General features: G+C 43.6%; 1 protein-coding gene across 6 annotated transcripts in view; it reads left to right on the top strand.

Moving 5' to 3' along the window:
* Positions 1-26,002, top strand: part of LOC141752062 (AT-rich interactive domain-containing protein 1B-like) — a 235,278-nt gene that overhangs the window by 152,593 nt on the left and 56,683 nt on the right. For all 6 annotated transcript variants that reach the window (XM_074609864.1, XM_074609863.1, XM_074609860.1 and 3 more), the window contains one exon: positions 17,064-17,367. In XM_074609864.1, coding sequence (XP_074465965.1) covers positions 17,064-17,367 — 304 coding nt within the window. The remainder of the gene's footprint in view (positions 1-17,063; positions 17,368-26,002) is intronic.

The following is a 26,002-nucleotide window of genomic DNA, read 5'->3' as shown; positions in this document are numbered from 1 at the left end:
CTCAGTAATCATTGTAAACATGAGTTTATGGTCTTGATCGGTAGTTTCAAGTCTTCTTCAATACAGTATGATGTTCAGTAAATTATGGTCCCATTTAGAGTAAAGTAGACCATTAAGCAGGGTATACATTAGGGCGTGGCTACCTTGTGATGGACAGGTCGCTACCACGGTGCTGTCCGTGTTTTCGTCTTACAACTTTATTCCTTTCAGAGTGTGTTTTCAGTTCATGAAAGTTAATTGTAACATTTTGGTCGCCTAAAAATGTATTTTTCAGCGTTCTGTTGTATTTAGCTCCACCTTCTCCTGTCACTTCTGGTTGCAAAAAACCAAGATGACGACGGCCAAAAAGCCGAACTCGAGGCTTCAAAACGGAAGTCCACAAACAAATGGGTGACGTCATAGTGACTACGTCCACTTCTTATATACAGTCTATGGTTTAAGCCTACAGACCTTTTTGGGGCACATACAGGACACAGCAAGATCAGTAGATTTTTGGTTTTGTATTGACAAACTTCCCCTTGTCACATGCTGTGCTGTAAGTAGTTTTCTGTCTTTAGTCACCGCAGCTTCCCAAGCAGAGCTGTCATGTCACATTTGTCATCTCTGATGGATGACGTCGTCGGTGTCTAGCAAGGATGAGTTAAAGGACCGATCCCACAGAAGACACAGCAGCTCAAATTCTTTTGGACAAAGCAGATTGACGTGTTTTTGTTCCTCGCACTTTACTCGCTGCCCTCTTGAGGGACGGTTGCATGTTTGACGCGGCTTGCTCGATTGCGGCAGCGCAGCTGTGAAGTTAATTCAAAGGATGTTATGTGTGTGTTCCTTCTTTTTTTTCCCTGACAGCTTTGTGATTTCTTTCCATATCCTGAAATTTTAGATTTGCTTGTGTTGTCACTTTTCATGACATATCTCCGTGTCTCGCTTTTCTTTAAAATGTAGAATATGGGTTCTTCTGCAAATTACTGTACAGCACTTGCAACGCAATAGCAATTGAAAGGCATTTTTGGAAGTGTGTTATTTTGCAAATGATAACTCAGCGTCCTCTTTAATTGCCTGTAATTGTGAAGATGCTGCTGAAATCACACATGAATATCTATCCATCTTCCAAGTCATGTGCGCTCCCCAAAATAATCAGTTGATGATACATTTCCCAAATCCAGCCAACAGAAACAAATGATCCACACAGTGGGATCTAATTGAAATGCATAATTGCATTGTTACTCACACTCGTTTTCATGCTAATGCACCGCCCCGTATACGTACGCCTTCCCTGTCATTTTCACAGACAGACCTGCACTACACATTAATACTGTGCACACACAAATGCACAGACAAAATCAACTGATGGACAGGAAGAGACACAGAAACTCAAACATCAATTCTGACGCCGAAACATGCTGCACATACAAAGTAATGTAGTATACACCCGTAGATGAACAGAAGACCGGCTGACAGGCACACACACACACACGCAGCATCCCAAGGCCTCTCCACATCTCGGTTAATCCAAGCCGTCAGTCAGTGCTCCGGGGCCTGGATGCTGCCGTTTGATTGTAATTGCAAAAACCGGAGGCAGACGAGGGAGAGCCAGGGATGTCAATAGACAGGTGGAGGGACGGAGGGATGGATTCCTCCTGCCTACCCACAAGTCCCTGCTCAGCACGCTGTGTGACTTTGTGTCAGCAGTTTGTCTTGTGCATAGCTAATGACGGCTCGACGGAGGGGCGGGCTGGAGTCTGCCGCTGCTGCTGCTCTCGTTCGATCCCTCTGTCTCTCTGTCCGCCGGTCTTCAGCTGAATCTCAGACAAATGAGATTTCGCCCGAGGTGGATGGACGGACGGTATGTGGAGCAAGGCCTCTGTCCGCCCGTCTGCCTGTCTGTCTGTTAAGAAATCTCACAAGCCATAAAAGACCCGGAGGTTTTTCTCCTCATAACCTCCCCATTCTTCTCTGCTTTAGCCTCATCTCCCTTCAGTCTGTCTCTCTCTCTTCCTGCAGCACCGTCTGTCTTCTCATTTAAGATGGAGGCCAGAATAACTCACGGTGAATTGTTTTAATGAAGAAACAGGAGGAGTGGGAGGGAGAACGAGGGAGATTGTGGAGGAGGAGGGAGGAGGAGAGGGCAAGGGCATCCAGACACACTGAGTAGCAAGAAATTGGAGGGATGAAAAAAAAAAAAAAACGGTAGACGGAGTGGGTTTGAAATGAAAAAAACAAAACAGCTTCTCCAATTAAGGAGAAGTTTTTTTGTTTTGTTTTGTTTCTTTGGTCATGGACAGTCAGTCACACTTGCTTTTGTTGAGTGTGTGATGAATTACACCCCTCCACTCCTTCTCCTCTGCCTTTGTTGTGGTGAAGCTCCAGCCGTTTGTACCTCCTACTATATTTTTGCGCTGTGAATTCTCCATGCCTGTTTACCAACCAGGGTTTCTTTTGAACTGGCATAGAGAAATGGCTTTTTGAAAAGTCTCTTTGATGGTGAGCCCAATTTGTTTTCACCGCTAAAAAGTTTGTTTGAACGCTCTGAAATGCGGGCTGACGTCGACGCCGGGGCCTGTCCTGAGAGGGCTGCTGCGAGTGTATGTGCGTGGCGTGTGTAACCCAGCTTGTATGATTCGATTAACCTTAAGTGAGAATCATATTGTCTCTTTATTGTTCCCTCAGCCTGCCACTGTCTCCCTAATTGTCTTTCCTTCTATTTCTCTAATAATATAGTAATTACAAATCTGTTTAATCAGCCACACATGTTTGGAATAAATAATGATGTCATATTTAAACACTAAGATTAATTTATTTATATGTATATATGTTGTATTTGTTGTTGTATTGCTGCAAGGTCAGAGGTCAGGATCAGATCCAGATGGCATTGCCAACTTATTTCAGTGGATAGAAGGTAACACATGCCCAACTAGAAGCTGCCAATTAATATCATATGTTATTTCACATAATTATTCATCATGAATATTTGCATATCAAAAACAGAATACATCACACGTTTTTTACACTTTTACATGTGCTTTTGAGTATAACATACCAGGTAGTTTTGCAGAAGCTTAACCATTGTTTAGAATAGAAACAGTAGATATGTAGCCTGCTGTCTGAATGAATATGCAGTATGGTGAGTGTGTTTCCCTTCTTAGAGTGCAGAGGACCCATATGAGAATTATTAATGTCATATTATGGTAGAAAAAGAAAAGAATTAGTAAGTTTTCACTTCTCTTTATCTAATCAAGAATTTCCCATGTGTGATATTTGTAAAGTAAAATTCCCCGCACAAATTCCACACCGTACTATGTTTCCCCAGAGACAGGGATCATCTGATTTGGTGCCTAGTAGTCCCATATGGGTCAGTATCTCTCTAATTTGGGGTTGATCATCTAATTACTTAACAAGTAGACCGAGTAGCAGATGTTTCAGGAGATTATTTTTTTTAATCCTCTGAAATTGCACCACATAAAACAAAACATGGGGAGTAAATTCCCTAAATCACATAATATGACCAAATTTCAAGTTTGACACGAAGAACAAATAAGTGTAGAAAGTATACAGGGGGGGGGGGCTAACAGAGGTGATCAGTGATCAGGCTTCCTGATTTGATGCATCCTCCAGCTGTAAGAGAGATTCTGAGTCAGCCCGTTCATTTTAGACACAGATCACAACCAGATATCTCTCCGAATTCCACCAATCACATTATTGATCAGCGGCGGGGGCTGATGGATGACCGGGGCGGATGCACTGACAGGCGGGCACGTCCAATGGGGGAAGAGTTTTGCATCGCACCAGACCCCCAAACCAGACTACCTCCCCTCCATTCTTTTGATCAGAGTCATTTTGACAGTGATGCATAAGTCTCTGCAGCGCAGGGCTGGCTGGCTGGCAGGAAATGCCACAGATCCCCCGAGAGTAGAGGGATGGGGGATTAAATGGAGAAAGGCACCCCCTTAAAAAAGGAGTAAAAAGGAAATCGATGTTTCCTCCCTCTGCGGACAGAGAGAGCTGTTTAAGGATGCTGCCACTCTTGAGTTTTCTGGCTCTTGGCTTTTCTCTTCAAAAGAAGCTTTTTTGTTTGTGTTTAAACTCTTGTTTTGTCTCAGTTTAGCTCGGTCTGTCCCTCACCTGCAATAGACTGAAGTCCTATGTGGAGGTTAAATCGAAACAAATCATCACTATCATCCCCTGTGCTGTCCTTGCCTCCCCTCCCCACCCCCTCCTTCCGGCTCTAACTTCCTTTCTTTATTTCTTGCCACTTCTATCAAGGAGAAGTGAATGGCACGCGTTTCATCTCTCCAAAGCGACGGTGGGCCTGAAACACCACAGAGGCAGCGCTGGCTAACATTGAACTGGATTGGGTAGAATAAATACAAAGGCAAAGAGGGAAAAAGAAAGCAGCTGGGGAAACACAAAAGGATGGAGCTGCAGATGGGAACTAACCTTGCCTGGGTTTCTCTGATGTTCCTTTACACACACACCTCCACCGCACCCATTACTGTCAACCCCTCTTTCTCTCTCTCTCTCTCTCTCTCTCTTTCTTTCTCAAGTCATCCTTTTATTTGTCATGTTCAGAGGACAGCACCAAAGCGTCTGAGGAATGGGAGGTTACAGTGTATTAAAGGAAATGTTGTTTCACAAAAATGGTCATTGCCCTTTCAGCAGGAAATACAGAGGCTATGCAGCTACTGCACTTCAAAGCTGCCCAGAAAACTTCCCGTGAAACGACTTTGATTGTCTGCATCTAAAGGGGGACAAGCGGGGGATTTTCCCACTGGTGTCTCAGGTCACTCTTTCTCACGTTGTTCTTGGCTGTTGTGCTTTCTTGCCATATAAAAGGAATCGAGTATGACTTTAATAGCTCTCATGGAAAAATTGCAGACAGGAAAAAAACATGTTGCTCTGCAATCATGTAGGAAATCCACAATTTTGGAAGGAAATTGGAGCATTGCATTGCAAGAATTCATTCCTACATTTACAAAAAATATCTGATACATTTTGGCAAATCCACAGACTGCACCAATCCACCACTTGCCGGCATGAAAAATCTAATTAATTATTGACATTAGTGATCTTGAACCCTCGAATCTCGCTTACAAAGCAGCAACACTGAAGAGGATGTCATTATTCATGTTTTTAAAATGGCGAGCAATTAACATTTGATAACATTTGAGAATAAATGGCGTCCTGGAATGAAACCCGTCATTCATGTATCAGTTTTTGTGCCATTAAAAGTCCTTTACTGACCCATTTTGATGAAAGATATCACATAGAAATAATGTGCTGGAGGCAAATAGACTGAGGAAGCCAGTACGTGCAAATTAGCGAGGAGAAGGGGCAGCGGAGAGGAGGAGGAGGAGGACAGGGAGCATTAGAGGGAACCAGAGAGAAGTTAGACTGGTTTGTTTGGACGTGTTAGTTTGAAGTGAAGAGGCTGCAGTCTGGTGGACTGTCTCCCTGACGCACACGTACACACACATACATCCAACCCCACTCACAACCTCTCCCCCCCCCACCCCCCTCGCTCCTCCAATGGCCCTGTCGGTGTGCCAGGGCGGGTGATTACCGACGCTCTCCCCCAATTATGGGCTGATTATTCCGCCGCGCTCTAATTGACTGGGGAGATATGCAAATGGCTGTCATTTGGGATGATAAAGGATGCGGGTGCTGGATGCCCCCTGCATTATTTAGCCTCGGCTGTACGCAGCGTGAAGGATGTGGCGTGCGCTTTAATTGCTGAGGAGAGAGAGGTTAAGCTGAACGAGCAGCTGAATTAGAAATGAGGAATTTGGGCCCTTTATTTATTTCTTTATTTTGCTCCTCTCCTCTCCTTCCATCTCTCTCTCTCTCTCTCTCTCTCTTTCTCTCTCTCTCTCTCTCTCTCTCTCTCTCTCTCACACACACATATATATACACACTCTTGCACACTCTATGTCATGCGTCATTTTTTTTGTTCTCTCTTGGGTGAGTGGAGAGGTGAGGAGGGGGGGGGGTTGGTGGATGGCAGGATGTCATGCTGGAATGCCATAAATAAAAACATTAGCGGAACCAATACGTGCAGAACAAATAGGGTGAGTGTGTGTTGGCGGTGAGCGGTCGGCTTGTGCATTAAAAACTGAAGTGTGAAGAACCTTTGCGGACTAATGAAAAAAAAAAAAAGTTTCAACAGCTCAAACAATAAGCAGGCTCGGCCTGTCTCCGCTGCCTCTGTAAGGCTGCCGTTTGAAATGAAAGCAAATTTAAATACACACTTCTAGGCGGAATACCAATGACCCAACTCAACTGTGTGAAAGGTCGGACTCGTGGGCGGGTGGAGAGTTTGTGGCATCTTCGACTTCAATACCTGGCCACACAAAGAGGGCCAACCTTCATCTTTATTTAGCCACTTAAAGGATGTTGTTTGAGTCACTTTGCCATCATTGTTGTTGGTGTTGAAAACAGTGCACTGGCTAAGTACTCCTAGCTGCTCCAGCTTGGCATATTATCAGGGGGAATCGGAGTGAAACTCAACACTAATCCCTCCGGTTTGGAGACAGCAGCGCCAGATTTGGGCGTCTTTAACAGCTTAGGGGTAATAGGGCCTCAAATGTCCCTTTCAATGTGGCCCGCCCCATATCTCCACATTATGAGAGGCTTAAGAGCTGGGGCAGTTATCACTCAGTGAGCCCCCTATCTTACAACAAGCAATAATCGCTAAGGCGTCAAAGTCACTGTAAGCATTATCACCAGATTTAATGAATCTATTGGAATCCTGAGTCAGGTGTCCACGCGGCGGTTTGACCCTCACGCCTGACTCCAGGACCGCTGGAGGTTTTTTTTCCGCTCAGTGCCGGTGGTGGAAAAACAAGAGAGAGCTTTCTTTTCCCTCTTATCGAGATGCTGCAGTATTATCAAGAGATTGTCTGGGCTTTGTGAAGTGTGCATAAGCAGAATTGAAAAGAAAGGCACAATTGCTTTTCAGTGCTGCTGTGGCTCTCCTCTCCTCTGCACAACTTTTGGGAAGCCCTGAACAGTTTGTTCTTCGGCTGCTTTTGTTCCGGATAACAAAAAACAGAGACAGAGCAAAAAACAAAAAGGCTGTCTTCAACAATGTAGCCTTCCAAATAGTGCGGAGTGTTTTTCAACTCACAAAATAGTTCCTCTGTAATCATGAACTGCTGTTTGTTCAAACCAGGATTTTGCTCACTAATATGAACACCGTCTACATGCAATTATTTCTTTGCGCAGTATACAGCAACTGTTAATTTTTTTGCTTACACAGGATGTGTAGCGTGAGCAGCACATTAGCAGGGGATTGATTCCTGCTCAGATCACCTACAGTAAAGAAACGTGTACTCCTAAAGCACTGTAAAGGCCTCTGTGGGCTTAAAACAAATGAAAATGGTTGGATTGGCCAGCTGTGTGATATACTGCAAGGTTTGAACTTCCATCTCAAACTCAAACCATCACACAAACACCTTCCATCTCTTTTGCTGTGTACAAATGCAACACTATTGCATGCCTTTAAAAAGAGTTTTTAAAGTGCACGCCTATTTGTACCAGGTATTGTAACTGCTTCCATTGCAGGGTCACTACATGTATGTTACATCCATAAACGGTGTAGAAGAAGTGGACGTAGTCACTGACGTTACCCATTGGTTTGTGGGTTGACGTTATGAAGCCTTGAGTTTGGCATTTTGGGCTTAATTCAAGTTAAGGGCTTTTCAAGTGTTCATACTGGGAAGTTCATTTACCTAAAAAAAAAATTATCTGCTGATTTATGGACGTTCTTTTTCCCATTGTAAGTCTATGGGGAAAAGTATTTTTGGGCCCAACGGCATCACGTGACGGACACCAAAGCCGTAGTACCGCCGTTTGGCCACTACGAAAATTTGCTTCAAAGCCTGGCGCTCTTCCTGGGGACTTGGAAGTGACTCGAGAGGGTGGAGCTAAGTACAACCGAATGCTGAATAAGACATTTTTAGGCGACCCAAAATATTAGAATTAACTTTCATGAACTGAAAACACACTGTGAAAGGGTTAAAGTTCAAAGACGAAAACACAGACAACACTCAGACCGTACAACACCGTCGTAGCGACCTGTCAATCACATGGTAGCCACGCCCTAAAGCATACCCTGCTTTATGGTCTATTTGACTCTAAATGGGACCATAATTTATTAAACGAACATCATGCTGTATTGAAGAAGAGTTGAAAGTAGCGATTGAGACCATAAACTCATTTTTATAATGTTTACTGAGGTAATAAAACAAGTGAGAAGTCGGGTCATTTTCTCATAGACCTCTATACAAGAATGCAAGTTTAAGGCACTTCTGCATTGGGTTCACTTTTCAAAACTGGAGCCTGCCCACTGGTTACATCTCTAACTTGGTTCTTCTCACCTTTGGCAGTCTTGACTAGACTTAAGTGAGAGACAATTAAATGTAGGCACTTGAGACAGAAACTTTCAGCCTCCAAGCTTGTGGCGCAACTCACATGTTCATGGGTTGGCGTGCTAGCATAATTGAGTGCCTGCTGGGTGCTAGCCTAAAGCCCGCATGGGTTTCTGGCGAGCCTGAGGCATGCCAAACATCTCCCCTTGGTTTGCAAAGAGTGCCCTTGCCTGTATTTGGAGTCTCTCTAAGTGAAATCCTCAGTGAGGAGAGGAGGCATAAGGCAAAGACCCTCAGGAGGTGGCAGAGACTCTGCTTGAGAACTCTTATCTCCACACACACGGGCTCATACATATACATATCCCAGTTTGCACACAAACACACACATTATCTAGTGAAGACATACCCCAAGTCAAGGCATGTTCGCACATTCCAACATACAATTATTAAAGCGGTGTGGCACTGTGCGTTGGCAAGCACATTTCGATCAGCGCTTTATAGTGTGGCGCTTAAATCGTCATAATTTCTATCAATTCTCATCATCATCGCCAATTATCATCATCATTCCAGCCTTGGTAGACATTCCAGCTGATTGACATCAAAAAAGAAATGAGTGTTGTGTTAAATCTCCCTCCTCTAAGTCTCTCTCTCCTTCTCAGTTCTCTTCTTCTTTCTGTACTTAATAGCACTTAGTGAAGGGAATTACAGTTGGCGCTCTACATGGGGCATCGCATTAAAACCCTCTTTCACACATACACGCTCGCGCACGTTCAGCAGTCCATTTGGATTCATTTGCATGGCATTTCATTTGGATTTTGCCTCAATCGACGGTTAGGGGGGGAGGATAAAAAAACATCTTTTGTGTAATAGCATTTCCTCTTAGTCTCCAGTGCGCCATAAAGATAGAAAACACAGCGGCCGGAGCCGATAAATGAGTGCAGCGCTGCCATGAGCAGACCTGTCCCTCAGGCCTACAAACGATAGCTGTTTGAGTTAATTACAGTTTACATCATCATATTTACCCAGAGAAGAGAAACAGAGATTAAAACTCCCCCCTGAGCCCACTGAGGTGTTATTTCTGTATATACTGTACCACTGTGAAGTGGACTATAATCGTTGCTATGTGTAACATTATAATGGATTTTACTCTTGACCTGTGAAAACACAGTTCCTATATGGATACGTGTACCCACATCGATAAAAAACATCAATACCGCGAGGAAGTGTATATAGAAAAATAGCATTAAAGGATAAGGCCACATTTTTTCATGTCTTACAACAATACTGACCTGACTGTATGTACATTGAAAGAGTTTTTGTGCGTTGTAATTGTTCTCCTCTACATACTGGCCTTGAAGAGATCCTCTCTTGATGCAGTTTCATTGTAAGAGATGGAGAATAAAAACCACAGTCTTTGTTCTGTTTAAATATGAATTCTGAAGTTCAGCCGAAACTAATATGAGGCTTCAGCAGTCTGACTTTTACTGCAATATTTCCTGGAGGGATAGTAACACAAAGAGGAGATTTTATGCTAAAGACTGTAACTAGTTGAAAATACCCACTTGTTGCTAACACAAGCTTATGTCTGAATCACACTTAAGGTCTTTGCACACCAAGTCCGTCTTTTTCGTATGCGTTTTTTAAATCCGTCATCTGACAAAAAAACGATACGTACAGAAATCTTGCTTACTGAGTCCGATGTGTTTTGTTATTCTATTCTTTGCAAAAAATTCGCAATACAAGACAAAAGTGAACTAATAACGTGGGTGCAATGGATAGCGCTAGTGAATGAATGACCACCTAGAGCACAATTACTACTGTCTCATCTTTCGTACATCCTTTGTTTTGAAACCATCCCAGATTCCAAGCTGTTCTGTGATCACCTGCCACAATTGAATTCTGCATCTCTGTATTCTTTTATTTCTTTATTGTAAAGTGCTTTGTGCTTGGAGACGAAGTGAATGTTTATCATGGCAGTTTTGGATAATGGCGTTTGCACGGACGGTGGCACTGAGTGGTCAAACAACCCTCTTTTGTCTTTTGACGGATGCGAAAAAAACGCAGAATATCAAACCTGTTCCGAAAACTTAAATGACGGATGAAAGTGTTGGAGTCGGTTTGTAAATGTGATTGACACAACGTGAGTATGTATTATTATTTTTTTAATGTGCGACAATTTCGGACAAAAAATACAGACTTGCTGTGCAGCGACCTTTAGAATGGAGAGGAGGAATTACAGCAACCAATAACTCTTTCGATGTACATAATATGAAAAAAGATTAACCTATCCTTTAATATAGACCTTGCTTATTTTTTGTGCTCATATTTATTCAGCACATCTATACATTTACACATTTATACAGCACATGCATTTGCCTAGAGAGATTTTAGGATGACTGGCCGCCTAGACACCTTCCCTGCTGCTCTGCCAACTACTGTGAGCTTATGTGGGGTCTGGTGTCCAGCCGGAGGTGTTGGCAGGTGGTGGTGGGGGGGCATTGTAGCTTCAGCTAAAATACTAACCTCCTACTGAGACCTCCTATTCCATCCATTTTGCAATGAGACTGCAGGATGTTTAAGTTCCAGAAAATTCCTCTTGGGTTAACTTGGAGTTGTGCAGCAAGCATACTGAGCACCACTGAGCTTGCACTCTTCTGTTTTTATTTTATTTAAAGGGTCACTTCACCCAAATTATAAAAAAGACACATGTTCTCACTTATCCCTAGTGGTATCTAGCCATGCAGATACTTTGGCTTTATTTGCCCAGGTTTTTGAGATATCCGTCTCTGTGATTTCTGCAGCCAGAAATTCCATCTGTGGTGCCCACAGTATTGAAAAATTACATTTTAAAAATTCAACAGCAACATGGATTGTCCAGAAACAGAAATAGTCCCCATGAAAACTGTTGTCGACAGCTGCTCTGTGATTATTCAGAGAAATAGGGACACTGTTTTTGAAAGATGTTGCTTTTGAATTTTTCAAATGTCATTTTTCGATGCTGTGAGCACAGCAAACAAATTCCTCTCACCAAGGCAGAAATCTTATGACTTGGACAAATAAAACCAACCGAGGTGATATAACTACTTGCTATTAGCATGGAAGGAGGTTGTGTTGCTTTGGCTCTACCTATCTGGCGTGGAGAGGAGGTTGTGTTGCTTGGGCTCTATCTTGTTGGCGTTGAGAGGAGGTTGTGTTGCTTGGGCTCTATCTTGTTGGCGTTGAGAGGAGGTTGTGTTGCTCTGGCTCTATCTGTTTGGCGACGCCGGGAAGCTGCTTGACATCATCCTGGATCCACCTTCTCTCATATGTTCACATTATATGTATTATTTTTTGTCATATGGATTGCCTATGTTGTATTTTCATTATGTTGTTTCTCTGTACACACAACATCTATTACACGCCTGTCTATCCTGGAAGGAGGATCCCTCCTCTGTTGCTCTTCCTGAGGTGTCTTCCATTTTTTCCTTGTTAAAAGGTTTTTTTTGGTTACATTTTTCCTTATTCGATGAGAGGGTCATACTGTAAAGGACAGAGGGTGTCGTATCCTGTACAGATTGTAAAGTCCCCTGAGGCAAATTTGTGATTTTGGGCTAAACAAATAAAATTGACCTGACTTGACTTGGTCATTTTTGGTTATTTCGTAGTAAAAACATTTTTTTACCATTTCCCATGCACTAGTATGAACACGGTAATGTCATAATTCTATTTTCCTCTGTCAGAGGTAGTTGTCAGCTGACGTTTTTCATAAATGAAACCTATCACTCAAGTGTCGAGGTGAATAATTGCTGTCAAGTTGTAAAATCTGTAATGCAAAGTCTATCTTTTGGTTTTGTGCAGTTTCACGCCATAAGGCAGGTTGTTTTTGAGTGATACCTACGGCTCACAGTGCTCAGTTGCTATGTTTGAGTTTCAGGCTCTAGTTAGCTAGCTAGCCATCTGGTGCAGAGCCCTCAGCCATACTATCCCTCTGACTGGGGCAGATAGAAAAATAGATACTCGATGTGACTGTGTGTGTGTGTGTGTGTGTGTGTGTGTGTGTGTGTGTGTGTGTGTGTGTGTGTGTGTGTGTGTGTGTGTGTGTGTGTGAGAAAGAGAGAGAGAGAGTTAAGTAGCTAGTTTCTCCAGTCGCTCTCCTTTCCTGTAGCCCACAGGAAGCGGTGGCCATTGGCTCCTCCTTGTCTAGACAGAGAACCACTTTTGCACACACACACTCTCTCAAACACTCACACACACGCTCGGTGCCTTCTACCATAGCAACTTTGATTAATTCCCAGTGTGCGCGGTGAGAGGAGACAACATCAGCACCATGGTCAGGGGAAAAAGGCCCACAGTCTGCTGGATGTGACAGCTCCCTGCTTCACACTGATGCCTTAGACCCTGCTGGGGTGTGTGTGTGTAAGTGTGTGTGGGTCTGGAGAGCGAGAGCGGGTCAGTAGTATGAGTGAGGGATGGGATGGGGAGTGTGTGTGTGTCTGTGTGTGTGTAGCTTCATCTGTCCCCTCGGCCGCATCAGTGCTCAAGCATGTCTCGCTCTGACAGCCCAGCAGCCTGTGTGCCTGTCACACACACGCACACACACAAACAGAGGCACACTAAACGAGAGAGCGCAGGCAGACGCCAACACCAGCGAGGTGAAGGGTCACGAGCGACTGCCTCCCCAATGTTGTGTGAAATGCGTAGATGGCAGTCTCGGCCCATTATGCGCGTATATATGCGACTGTATGCGTGTCTGTCTTGAGGCGGGCGGGGGGGCATCTCAAAGTAACTGGTTATTATCACCTCAATATTTTTCTTATTATGACAATTACATGCTCCAGGAGCGAATTAAGCGATACAGGACGCCAAGCGGGAGTGGTTGACAGCTATTTGGAGACTCAATGCACAGAGCAATTTGCAGCCCCGAGCCAAACAAATTGGATTTGGGCCACTTTGGATTGGGGCCCCAGATTGTTGGGCGTTTGGATCCTCCGACCGCATGCCTGCCTGGCTGGTTAGCTGGCTGGCTGGCTGCGATTCTTTACACATGACTATGTAGCAGACAGTTAGCCAGGTACCACAATGCTCCATGGCCCTTGACAACGATTAAACGTACCTGTGGAGGAAGGTGTATGTGTAGATAAATGCATTACACTGTAGGTGCATTGTGAAATGACTATTTTTACGGTAGTGTTTCAGCACCCATAAGTTGTAACTATGAGTTTATTGGGTATTTACAATTTACATTTTTATAGTCTACGGGTGTTAAGCTTTCCCACCCTTTCATGTTAGTACAGTGCTGCTACTTTTTTTTGGTCTTGGGCCACACAGCTGTGCTCAAGTGTGTGTATAATCCAAATGAGCCTAACAGCCTCTAAACGAATTACTGGTACACATTTTCCCACCCCTAAACTGCCACTGGAAAACCTGGCAACAGCACCCAATTAGGTGAAATGCAATTATTCCCATCCATTCACACAATTAGCCCTTGGGTTAACAACCTAGCTGTACATCGGGCTAGCTCTTGGTGTTTTGGAAAAAGCCATCGCCATGGTTACGCCGGCTCTCATGGTAAAAACCCCGCCGTGTCAAATGGCACGCACCCGGGGCGGCGGGGCGGTTTGCAAAATAACATTCAGCCCGATTGGTTGAGGCAGCGCATTACATCACTCAGCTCAGAGTACTGGGTGACTTGATTGGCTGAGACAGGGAGTGGTACCACGGGTGAGAAGGAGAGAGAGAGAGAGAGAAAGAGCGAGCGGAAAGCGAGTGCCCCATGTGCTCAGTCGAGCGAGGGTAGATAATGCCAGGCGACAGACTGGCAGGCTGGCAGAGCGGGTGGGCACTCACAGCGGCATGATGGAAAACAAAGGCTTTGTGTGTCACCGCCGAGATCGCATTAACCAAAACAAGCAGCCATGGACCGACTGCCACACTGACTGGGTTGTCTGTTCCACAGGCTAAGCCACGCATGGATAGAGAGACATGGGGGACGCCTGTCTCACTTTTTATATGAAATAACAAGGTGCTATGGTAATGAGATAAAGTTTGCCACTGTTGACATTGGATTGACTGTGTGACAGAGCTGCATAAATTCAAAACAAATGCCATATTTGTAGTCACAGCCGATGCATTCAAGACATGCAGGGATTCGCAGACATTTCTAGTGTTCTAGTATGTTTGGACCTTTTGCCAATATTCATTATCTTTTAATTTGATGCTTCCAGTAACGTACTACCACATTACACCAGCATCCTTGCACCATGCTTAGAAATCTGAAGAAATTATTACGTTGAATCTTTTTTTAAATTTATTTATTTACCACAGGTGGATATCAGAAGTATTTACAAAAGTGTTTGCAGCAAAATAGAGGAAGTACAACAACAACAACAACAAAGTAAACTAGGGATGCAACAATCCGACTTTTTCTGTCCCGATAGTGATACCTGGGCTTTGGGTATCAGCCAATACCGAGAACCAATCAGATAGCAGTGTTTAATTAATGAGCTGCATGCCTCACTGTGTGGAAGTGACAGGGATCATTCTTTTATGTGTAAGGAAACATCAGGCTTGACTTAAACATTGCTTTCCTAACATTGTAAAACAAAACATAAATAAATACAGATATAAATTTACTGAATTGATATTTATTATTAAAATAATAAATGGTACACCAGCAACATCTTCAAAATTTCCAGGAATTACAATTCAAGTGTAAACCTTTTAATGCTGCAACAAATTGGTCAAAACTTAAACAGGAGTGAAGTTCCAGTATATAGTGTATATAGTATATAAACATAGAATTGAATTGAGTAGATCGGCCCCATTGTCACCGATACCAGATCCAGCTAGAGAGAGAATCAGATTGTCCTCAGATTGTCCTTTAGGGTTGATGTGAGCTTTTCTAGATTTGCGTGGTCTGTATTGTGTTGAGTCTGAGTGCAGAAATATTGTGTATCTGTTAAATAAGATCTTCCTAATGTTCACCAGTAGAATCAGATTACAACAAGTGTGCAAAAAGTGACTTGCAATTCTTGTCTAGCCTGAGTATGCATGTGATACTTACAAAATGTCACAGCATTCCCTGTACATTTCTGTAGATGTATAGTTGGGTTATTTGGATTTCGAGATCCCATATAAGCTCTTGGTGACAAACAGACAGACAGACAGACACATATCATTCTGTGGTGACAGTAATGGTTGCACAGGAGGACTCAGGTGGGACAGGGTCAACAGGCCTGATAGGATCAGCTGGCATACACCCGCAACTCTTCCCCTTCCTCCCCAGAGCGGACACCAGCCAGGAAACCGGGGTCACTTACAGGTGACTTCCCCCATATTCAGCTACAGCTGGGGCACAGCCGCTGGTCTGTCAATGTGTGTGTATGTAGTTAGGGGGCAGCCATCACATTGCATCACATCACTTCACATTTGGTCTTCTCTTTACCTCTACTACTGTCTCGCTTCCATCTTTCTTTGTCGTCTTACTGCTTATTGCGCTACACACTTTTACAGTCTTCAGTATTCTGTCAGCAGTATTGATGGGGATTCCCTGGATCAATTCAGGAGGGGGGGGGGCTACTACGAACGCGCACACACACACACATACACACACATTTTTGTGCTCACCACAGGGAATAAAAACTGTAATATGAACTCACTCTTGGTCTGAATGATAGCCCATTACAATTCATTTCCACCACAACAGCCAGTGTGCAGTAGTGTCTTCTTATTTGGGTAATCTATCTATCTATGGCTCTTCTGGCATATTAACCACTGTCACCATGACTGCTGAGTCTATATATCAGTGATTACAGTAGTTCACACTAACCCTTTTAACCTGTAGTACCTTACAAAAGCATTGGAAATATGGTGCACCTTTGTGTGTTTCTCTTTTTTGTTTTTGTTTTTCAGGAGGCTTTTTGACAGATTATACGATCTGGTCTTTCAGCCAATCAATCATATTTCCACGACGGAGTTTTAGGGCCACACTGAGGGAAAAAAATCTGAGATTTCGAGGATGGAGTCATAATATTACGAGAAAAAAGTCATAACTTTACGGAAAAAAAGTCGTAATATTGCGAGAATAAAGTCATAACTTTACAAGAAAAAAACTAATTTCCTCCTCCACAAAAGAGGCAATTTCCCCCAGGTTCATGTGGTTCTTTCTTCGGAATAAACGCAGTTTCGTGCACAATCTTTCCAAGGAACTTATGATAATGTGGTGCTGATGGTCCAAAAGATTAAGTATTTCGTTATTTGTGATTTGTAATTGTGATTTATTTGTTATTTGTTCACAAGATGCTCCACGTTCCTCTTTTTCCCACAGGCGGCACGCTGCTTTATTTCCCCTCTAAAATATCGCGTAAAATTATTACTTTATAATATTATGACTTTTTTCTCATAATATTACAACTTTTTTTCTCGTAATCTTCTGACTTTATTCTCATATTAGAATTTTCTTTCCCGTAAATTTATGACTTTATTCTCGTAATATTATGACTTTTTTCCTCAATGTGGCCCTAATACTCCGTTGTGTATTTCAACTATACTGAAATAGTTGCAATAGTAAGGATTTATAATGTCGTTATATTTACAAGGAAAAATGTTGTATTCGCTTGAGCTCCCGTTTAAATGTGCCACCTGCTGCTGCATGTCACTTCTCATCAAATGCTTGGGTGAGCTTCAGAAATACTCACTGTAAAGTCCTTTCTTCTGTTCCAGGATCTGTCCGGCTCGATTGATGACCTCCCCACTGGGACGGAGGCCGGTCTGGGCTCAGCCGTCAGCGTCGGCGGCGGCTCCTCCAGCAGCAGCAGCAGTAGCCAAGGGGAGCAGGGAGGGGCCAGCAACCAGGGGCAGTCCCCCTTCTCCCCCCACGCCTCCCCCCACCTCCCCAGCCAGCGGAGCGGGCCCTCTCCCTCCCCCGTGGGCTCGCCTGCGGGCTCCACTCAGTCTCAGCACTCGCGATCAGGCTCTGGACCCATCTCTCCCGCCAGCGGACCCTCAGCCAACACCACCGCGCCAGGTAAGGGCTGCCATCAGAGCCTCTAAAAGTATGTGCACATGCATCTTGATAATCTAATTTTATCTTGATGGAAGGTAGCACGATAACTTTATTAGCTAAATCACCACTCACAAACAAGACTATAACTGACAAGAATTGCCGTCGGAACCAGACACGACGCTGCATTTTACATCATGTACCGCCGCGTTAGATTCCCTGGGAAATTTGCAAAATTGCTTTACAGCTTAAAGGGAAATTGCTTTGTGCCACCAAACAAGAGGCTGCTGTTCGAAAGCAAATGAGAAAACAATCACAAACATTCCCCCGTCAGTGATGTGAAATGAGGTGTATTGCCTTTGACAGATGATGAAATATAGCTGCTGTGACATCACTGAGTGGGGCGTGGCCAGAAGTTTCCAGCCCCATATGATTCAGTTTTGATGTGCTCTATGAAAATGGAGCAGCTTTAATGCAGCGCCATTAGTAAACTTGTTGCTGCTGTAAGCATATCACAGTTCTCACACCTACATTTCTGCTTGACCTTTCCATACATTTTGCTATTTAAAGACCCAAGCCTGATTTCATTTGTTTTTAAATATGTGCATTTAAAGAGGGTTTTAAAAAGGTCATGTAGAAAACTGACCCTGATGCAGATTAGGTATACACGTTTCCACAAATAACAACATGGCAACATTTAAATGTAGTGTGTTTTGCATTTGCAAGAGTAGATTGCAAAGATAAAGCTTTCACACCTTCCTATAACCAAACAGGCAAATAAATCAGACCAGGAAAGAAAACCGGATTACAGGAGGGAAGCTGTGTTTCTTCGCCTTAATCAGTGTCTTGATTTCATATGATTACCCATAAAAATATCGTCCATGTAAATCTACACACTGAGGGCAAATTCACAAAAGGATTGCGCGGCTTTTGTGGACGCTAAACCTGCACAAATAAGACAAAAAGAAAAACAGTCGCAAAGGGTGATATGTACCCTAACTGTGCTGCCAAGCAAATTGTATGTATGCATTTGGTGCCAAATTGGCCCCTGTCCATGCAAATGAGCCTCATTGGAAGATTCACAAAGATCAGCGCTAATAGCCACACGCAGTTACGGTGAAATTATTAACATCTTCAGATTGTAACTGACAGACTGGGATATAAAATCCCAAATACGGTTCCTCTCACGTCACGTTTAAATTCCTTGCCTGAAGTTTTGAGGAATACCTCTGCACCGCGTCGGTCAGCACCTGTAGCTCGCGGTCTGAAAATGACATTTGTCTTTTTCTTTCTGCCATTGTTCTGCCTACTATGTTCTTGGCACAAAGGCAACATTTACTTAACCTGACCCACCAGATGGTTTGGTACACAGAACCATCTGAGAAGCCGTCATTGGAAACTGTTTGGAAAAGGGCAGACACTTTCAAAAAATACTTGGCAGGTGATTGGATGAACCATCTGTCAATGGCAATTGTATTTATATAGCACATTTCATTACACGTAAACTGAAAAAAGTGCTTTACATTTAAAGACGAAATATAGACATAAACATGAGAATATATTAGCATAAACAACAAAAATATAAGAATACAGTATACACAAGCATACACCCAAACACACAACAATAAAAATCTGTCTATTAAACTCTTGCAGAAGGCAGTCGGGAGAAGAGCGAAAACAACTTTAAGCCAGCGTCGTTCTTTGCTCTTCCTCCAATGAAGAAATACTCTCCAGTTCTGATATAACTGATGCTATTGCAGCATCTACGCTAACCTCTTCAGGAGGTTTAGAACAAGCAGTCGCTTCTCGGAGTAACACCTAAACCACGCCCGTAGCTGCCAGTAGCTCCTCATAGGACTCTGAATGGTCCGTGATCTGGCTTGCCGGATACAAAGGCATTACTTAAAACCTGACAAGAGGCATTTTCATGTGATATGTGTTCCTGCGATTTCTGCGTGATCTTGTGACATTGCGATATATTGCGGTATTATCATTAGTGCAATATCTTTTGTGAATCGGACCTTGAGACGGGGCAGATAGCGGTTGCAAGTGATGCGCAGTCCATGGTGCTATCGGCGGCTGCAATCCATTCTTTGGGAATTCGTCCGTGACACTTTGCTTGAGTGTGAGCGGGGTTTGACCTTTTTAGAGCAGTCCAGATGACCCACAGCATAAAGGTGGCAGCATCCTGGTTTAATAGCATTTTTTTTTTCTCATCTCCAACTCACCGTATAATCCATCCAGATCAATTTTCATTCTGCCAGTTTGGACAGAGGATGAAGCTGAGTGCACACAGCAGCAGAACACCAAATAATATCAATCCAGCACGTCTAGACTTTGATATCTCTAGTCCATTTGAAATCCTAATTCAGACCGCTGAAGAATATTACAGCTTAGTGCCGAGCACTTCATGGAATATGTCTCATTCATTTTCTTCACACAGTTTTTGTCCTTGCATAGTGGGGATTTGTTAAGTCTTTGATCACGGTGTTGTAGAAACACGTCCCCACAATGGAGTGGAATTTTGATAAAGTCCGTCTCCCCTGTGGATCGCGCAAGTATTTCCAACATTTTCTGTCCAGACAATATTTCCTCTCCACTCTGAGTGTTAATGAATTGAGACTGACTGGAAGTGGAGGACCTCCTATCTGATTTTGTAGCCTTATCTAAGATATGGCAGGCCAAACAAGACACCAGCAGAATTATCAGACAATGCACGGTGTGTCTGTCTGTCTCCTGGGGCCACAGCAGAGCGCATCACCATTTAGATAAACACTGAGCATTATAAACGAGTGTGGATTTGATTTGCCTCAGACAGGCGTGTGAATGTGTGTGTGTGTGTACACGCTATTCTCGCCTGGCCTCCCTGTCATTCCCACCACCTCTCTGCCCGACTGCGTGGCTGACCGGCGCATCAGCATGTCTCCGACCTGCCAGTCACTCTGACGAGGCGGGGCAAAATGTCTTGAGTGAGATCCTGACGCCAGCTCCTCCTCCTCCTCCTCCTCCTCCTCCCCGCCTCGCAGCCGCTTACCAGAGTGATTGACGCTAATGAAAAACTGGGACAGTGGTTTTCCAGGCGCCCGTGCCAAGAATCATGACGAGAATCCGGAATGAGGCGGCAAAGACGGGAAGCGAAACCGATCGCTGGGACATGATTAATAAGAAAATATTTAAAAATATTCCCCATGCCAAATAAATGGTGATAAAGCGTGGAGCAGTGAGTAACATCTGGCATGTTTTAGCGGCTGTACTACAATCAGTTTGAATTAGATCAAGGAGCAGCCAGCCTAAGTGAGACACAGGAGAACTAATGTGGTTAGCGCACATCTGATTACGAACGCTCCACTTTCTAACACTTCATCACAAGTTAGGACACTTTGGTTAATGTTGTCGTTTTAGTTTGGTACAAGTCAGTGAGGAGAGGAGGGGGGCAAGAGAGCTGGCAAGCAACACTTTGTATTTATGTATGTGTGTGTGTTGTTTTTCTGAGGTTTGCATCTTCAGTACTCCCACTTATGTTACCTCAGCAGCCATAAAAAAAAAAAAACACATTCTTCATTATTCTTGTGAACAACAATGTCCTCTAAATAAACAAAATAAGACAAACATTAATAAGCTAATTAATTAGTGTGGAAAAAATACAACTGTTTTTTTATCTGCAGTAGTTTGAGCTCCAGTCAAGAAAAAGTCAAAACAACAACATATCTTGTGGCAGCATTGCATTCTGGTCCATTAAGGCTGCTGTCATCGCATGTTCTTTTATAATTTATTCTGCCCCTCCACTGAAGTCAAAGTCTGTTGTTTACATCGATGTTTTAGTTCGTTTTTAGGTATTTTTTTCTCCTATTAAAGGGTAACTTTGATATTTTTCGACTCTGACCATATTTTGCCATGTTTTTGTGTCTAACTGACTAATAGGGACAACAAATTTTTAAATTTTGTCCAGTATGGAGGGAGAGCGCCGCAGACGGCAGCTGCTCATAGGCTGCAATATGGTGCTATTGGGACAAGCTGGCACCATTTACACCCTCTAAAGTGCTTGTTTTTGCCATGATAGGCTCTGATTGTTATTATAAGTGTCCAACATTATGGAAAGAGTCTCGCTCATTGACAAGTCTCCTTCTGAAACCTCTCGAGGTGATGTGTTGCCTGAAGACGACAGTGGAAGAGTGGAATTCATCCATGGTGGGAATGCGAGTGCCAGCCAGGCAGTTTGTTTTGTTGAAGTACAGAAAGTGTTGCTTAGTGTTATCTAAAACATTTTCAATGACATGGCTGAATATTTAGATGATTTCGACAATGTGGATGAGATCTTTGAATTTGATTTATTTGAGCCAGAGTATATGGATATTCAGATTTCGCAAGCGAAAGGTAAAGAAAACGTTTTATTTCTCTGTCGGGTCCTCTCCATAATGTTGTCAGACACTTATAATAACAATCTGAGCCTGTCAGTGGCAAAAACAAGCACTTTTAGTGAACGTAGCATTACATTCACGCTGCTAACGTGCCCTTGCATCTCGTTTCGCAGCTGCCAGTTACAGGACTCTCCCTCAATTCTGGTCGTGTCTAAAAGGTAAACCGCAAATTGCAAAATCTGATCTTAGATCTGCAAAAACTCTCGTGAGACTTGCTGCCCGACGACCTATCCTAAGGTCAATGCCTAACCTTAACCATCTCGCGAGAGTTTCCCCAATTTGCTGGTTCCCTTCTAGACACTACCCTCCATTCTGGACCAGTTTGAAAAGTTGTTGTCCCCGTTAGTCACTTACACACAAAAACATGGGAAAAATAATGTCCAGGTTGAAAAATACCGAAGTTACCCTTTAAACTCCATCATAGCTGTGCTGTAAATATCACTATATGATGATCATATTGTGAGTTTTTGGGAAATTATACACAGAAATACAAAGAATATTTGTAGTTAGTTAATCCTTAAAGTGTGTTAGTGTGGATTTTTCCTTTAAATACAAACAAAAATCTGTGTTTGTATGTGTCCACCTGCATATGTTTGCACGCATGTCATGTCTACCATGTTTAATTATGCAAAAAGTGGTTTAGAGATAAAGAGGTATTAAGAAAGTAAAGGACTGTAATCCCAAGCTTCGTAGAACCGGTAATTTTGATTATGCCTGTGTGTGTGTGTGTGTGTGTGTGTATGTATGTGTTTGTGTGTTAGTCTGTCACCGGTCAGCCTCACTCAGCGGAGTGATGCGACATGTCACACGGCTGAGCACTCGCGGGACACACGTTACCCTTGACAGCGGTCGGAGGAGAGCAATTTCATCATGTCATCCTTTCACCTGGCTGTCAAGCACACACACAGGAGGCATACATAACAGCACATGAGCACACAGACCTGTGAACAGTTTATTTCATGGTTTCATGTGAAACATATATGGCTGCACATATAAATCACTTATATATGCTCGCTTGCTTGGATGAGTGACAGTGTTGTCTGTGTATGTGTGTGTGGTTGTGTGTGTGTGTGTGTGTGACAGATTGCCAGCCTATCATACACCCATACACTTGCACAAATCTATCTTGTCGGAGCTCCACGGCACGCCTGTGATTCCCTCGTCTCCTCACTTCTCTTCTTCCTCCCTCCTCTCTCTCTCTTTCTCTCTCTCTCTCCATCTCTCCATGAAGCAAATCCAATACACTGTAACATTATCCGGGCCTCGCCTTGCTATTTGGATTCTCTCCCGGAGCCAAAAAGGCACACACAGGGCCAAATTGATTTTCCTGTTGCGCTAGATTTGTGACAGTCGAGCAGAAATCACATTGCTCAACCGCCAACCTCCCCCTCCTCTTCCTCCACCTCATATGCACACACACACACTTGCAAACTCACACACACACACCTCCTTCCTCCCAGTGTCTCTGAAGCAATTCAGAGCGTCCTCCGAATATTTTTCTCCTTCTATGAGACATCGGGGACGAGGCAAGCAGACATTCGTCTTTCATCCGGATGGATGTGGGGCTGAATGGGGTCGTCGGCGCTTCCATCACTGACTGAGCCGTTGGAGGGGAGAGGCGAAGTCATCCAGTCAAAGTGCAGAACACAAGATCCTGAAAAAGTTCAGCCTTTAGTCCCAAATATGCTGATTTGTATGTGTTTGGCTTTCCAAAACTCTGCATTTCTTGGATATTTCTAGATAACGTAGTGTTTGCTGTGTGTGCATGGGCTGGATCGACAAGTTGTCGCCAGGTCTCCTGTCAGAATGGCGTCACTTCCCGCCAGCCTTTTGTACGGCTGTCACTTCTCCCCCCAAAACGAGAAGAAGCCTTATCCATTACCAGGCTGAACCTGATGCATACTAAATCAAACTTCACACAAACAGAGCACAGAAACTCAGTTGTCATCAGCTTGGATCACAGTTGCTGATAGGATGGAGCTGTTAAGGCGGAGAGATGATGCACATGTCGGCTGCTGTGCCGTGCGAGGTGAAATCCCTCAACAAATTTCTGTGTCAACAAAATAGACTGCAAGAAAATATGCTGCTCTTCTCTGATCTAAAAGTAGCGGAAGACTGCTGCTCCATAATCACCTATAGATGTTCAGCTGGGTTGAGATTAGGGATGTCATGATACCAGAAATTTAGTAGTCAATACCAATACCAGTGAAATTCCACGATTCTCAATACCCTATTCGATACCATGGTAAAAAACAACAAACACTTGCAAACAACTGTATTTATTCAAGTCTCTCGCCAAAAACTGAATTTTACAAGATTAAATTTGAACACATCATGATAACGTTATAATTTACCTTCGCCTAATACTCATTTTTACTGAATAGAGCTTAAACGCATCATAATGAAACCCAATGCAACCTCTGTTAACGTTAGCTGTTAACATCTGCTGCTAACAGCAGATGTTAACTAGCTTTCCTCTTGTCAATTTCAACACGGATTTGTTGTTCACAATGTAGCATTATCAGGGAAAAAATAGGGTGCGTCCCCATTCTTTCGGAGTCCCCCTGGTACCTGTGATAGCGTAGAAAAACAAGTACCGTCACGTTTTCAGAATTTTGGCATCAACTTAACTTAACGAAGTGTCGGTTCTCGTGACATCCCTAGTTGAGATCTTGAACTACAAAGGCCTTAGCCATTCATTGACCCTGCGTGCCCATTATACAACAGAAGCATTTGCATTTGTTTCTTGACTCATTTATTCAGGCTCTTCTTTTCAGAGAGGTTGAATGTTTTGCCATTCAGTGCTAGCAAAGAATTCCGTTGCTATTATCAGTAAAAGGATAGTATAGTACTCATTTTCCCCAATCAAGCTTTGTTTTGTTAAAGTAATTGATAATTTTAACCACTTATAAAATAAGTAGTAACCTTGTGTCCCTGTCACCTGGAAGGCCGTAACAGAGACGAAGCAAATTAGATTGGGACTGTCTGTATTCATGCCCATTTTTCAGATCTGGTCCATATTTGGTGGTGTTTTTTCATCAGCCTGTGTGTGCCTGTGTTTATATGTTTTTTGTCTGCGTGCCTGCCGTGCTTTGAGGGCCAAACTGCACAACTTTTCCACATTGTGCAGCTACTAATTGACACAGAGCACATCCACACTCCTCCATGGCCCAGCTCGCTCTGTCTGCTGCAGAAAATCACACATACTCATCTCTGCCTCTTCTGTTTTTCTCTCCTCTTCCTCTCTTTCTCTCCACCAAGGTCCTCCGAGGTCCAGTTAACGGTGCCTGCCTGCCTGCCCTCCCTCCTTCCCCTCTCCCCCTCTCCTCTCCGCCTCTCTCCTCACCCCTCCAAGTTTTTATTTTCTTCTGAAGAGGTGATTGGAGCTTGCGGGCGAGCGCTCCGGAGAGTTTAATCTGTGTATCTGCGCTCGCTTCAAGTGCTTCCAGGGCCTAGGAAAGGACAGAGAGGTCAGGGCGAGTGGAGGAGGGAGAGGGGAAGGAGGGATAGATAGAGGGTGGGAGACAGAGTGGGTGAGAAGGCCAGGCCTGTCCAGTTTGTTAGCTTAAGGGGTCCTTCCCAATGAATCTCTTCAATGAATCTCCTCCAACCCGTTTACATCCGCTCTTGTCCTTTACATCGTCCCCGAGCGTAGCCTGTGGTTTGCATTTCATTTCAGAAAATGTATTTCTATCTCTAATTGTGGTAATAAGAACCACAGATAGAAAAAACAAGTTTCCGATGGTGCTGGGTTTTTTCCCCACACAGAGATCAAAGGTCAATCACAGATGCCTGGAAGGAGCCAGAGTGATGACCTCAGATCAGGATTGCCTGCATAAGGATGGCCATTTAAAAAAAAAAAATGTCAGTAAACGACGAGAAAGAAAAACAAATTTACAGGCTGCGAAATATCGGACCAGAAAAGACGCCGCAGGGATGTTCAACCAAAACTTATATTTTTCCTCCGTTAGTGGTGGAAGTTATTACAAGAAAGCAGTGGAAGAGGGTAGGGGGGTTGAGTTTTTATGCAAGTGTGTTTTGCAGTGCGGATTGTGTGGAGTCGGGCGGGTTTTCTAGTCACACCACTCCCTAAGAGGCTTCGTGGTGGGAACACCGCCTCTGGCTGTCCCTGTCCCTCTCCTTTTCTCTCATTATTTTTATCGTGCTCGCTTTCTCTTATGTTCCCTCTTGTGTCTCACATTCCCTCGTCCCCACCCTTTCCTCCCCATCTCTGTTTGTCT

The sequence above is a fragment of the Sebastes fasciatus genome, chromosome 15 (assembly GCF_043250625.1).
Source record: "Sebastes fasciatus isolate fSebFas1 chromosome 15, fSebFas1.pri, whole genome shotgun sequence".
Lineage (NCBI taxonomy): Eukaryota > Metazoa > Chordata > Actinopteri > Perciformes > Sebastidae > Sebastes > Sebastes fasciatus.
Note: the sequence above shows the minus strand (reverse complement) of the source record. Positions and strands in the feature narration are given on the sequence as shown.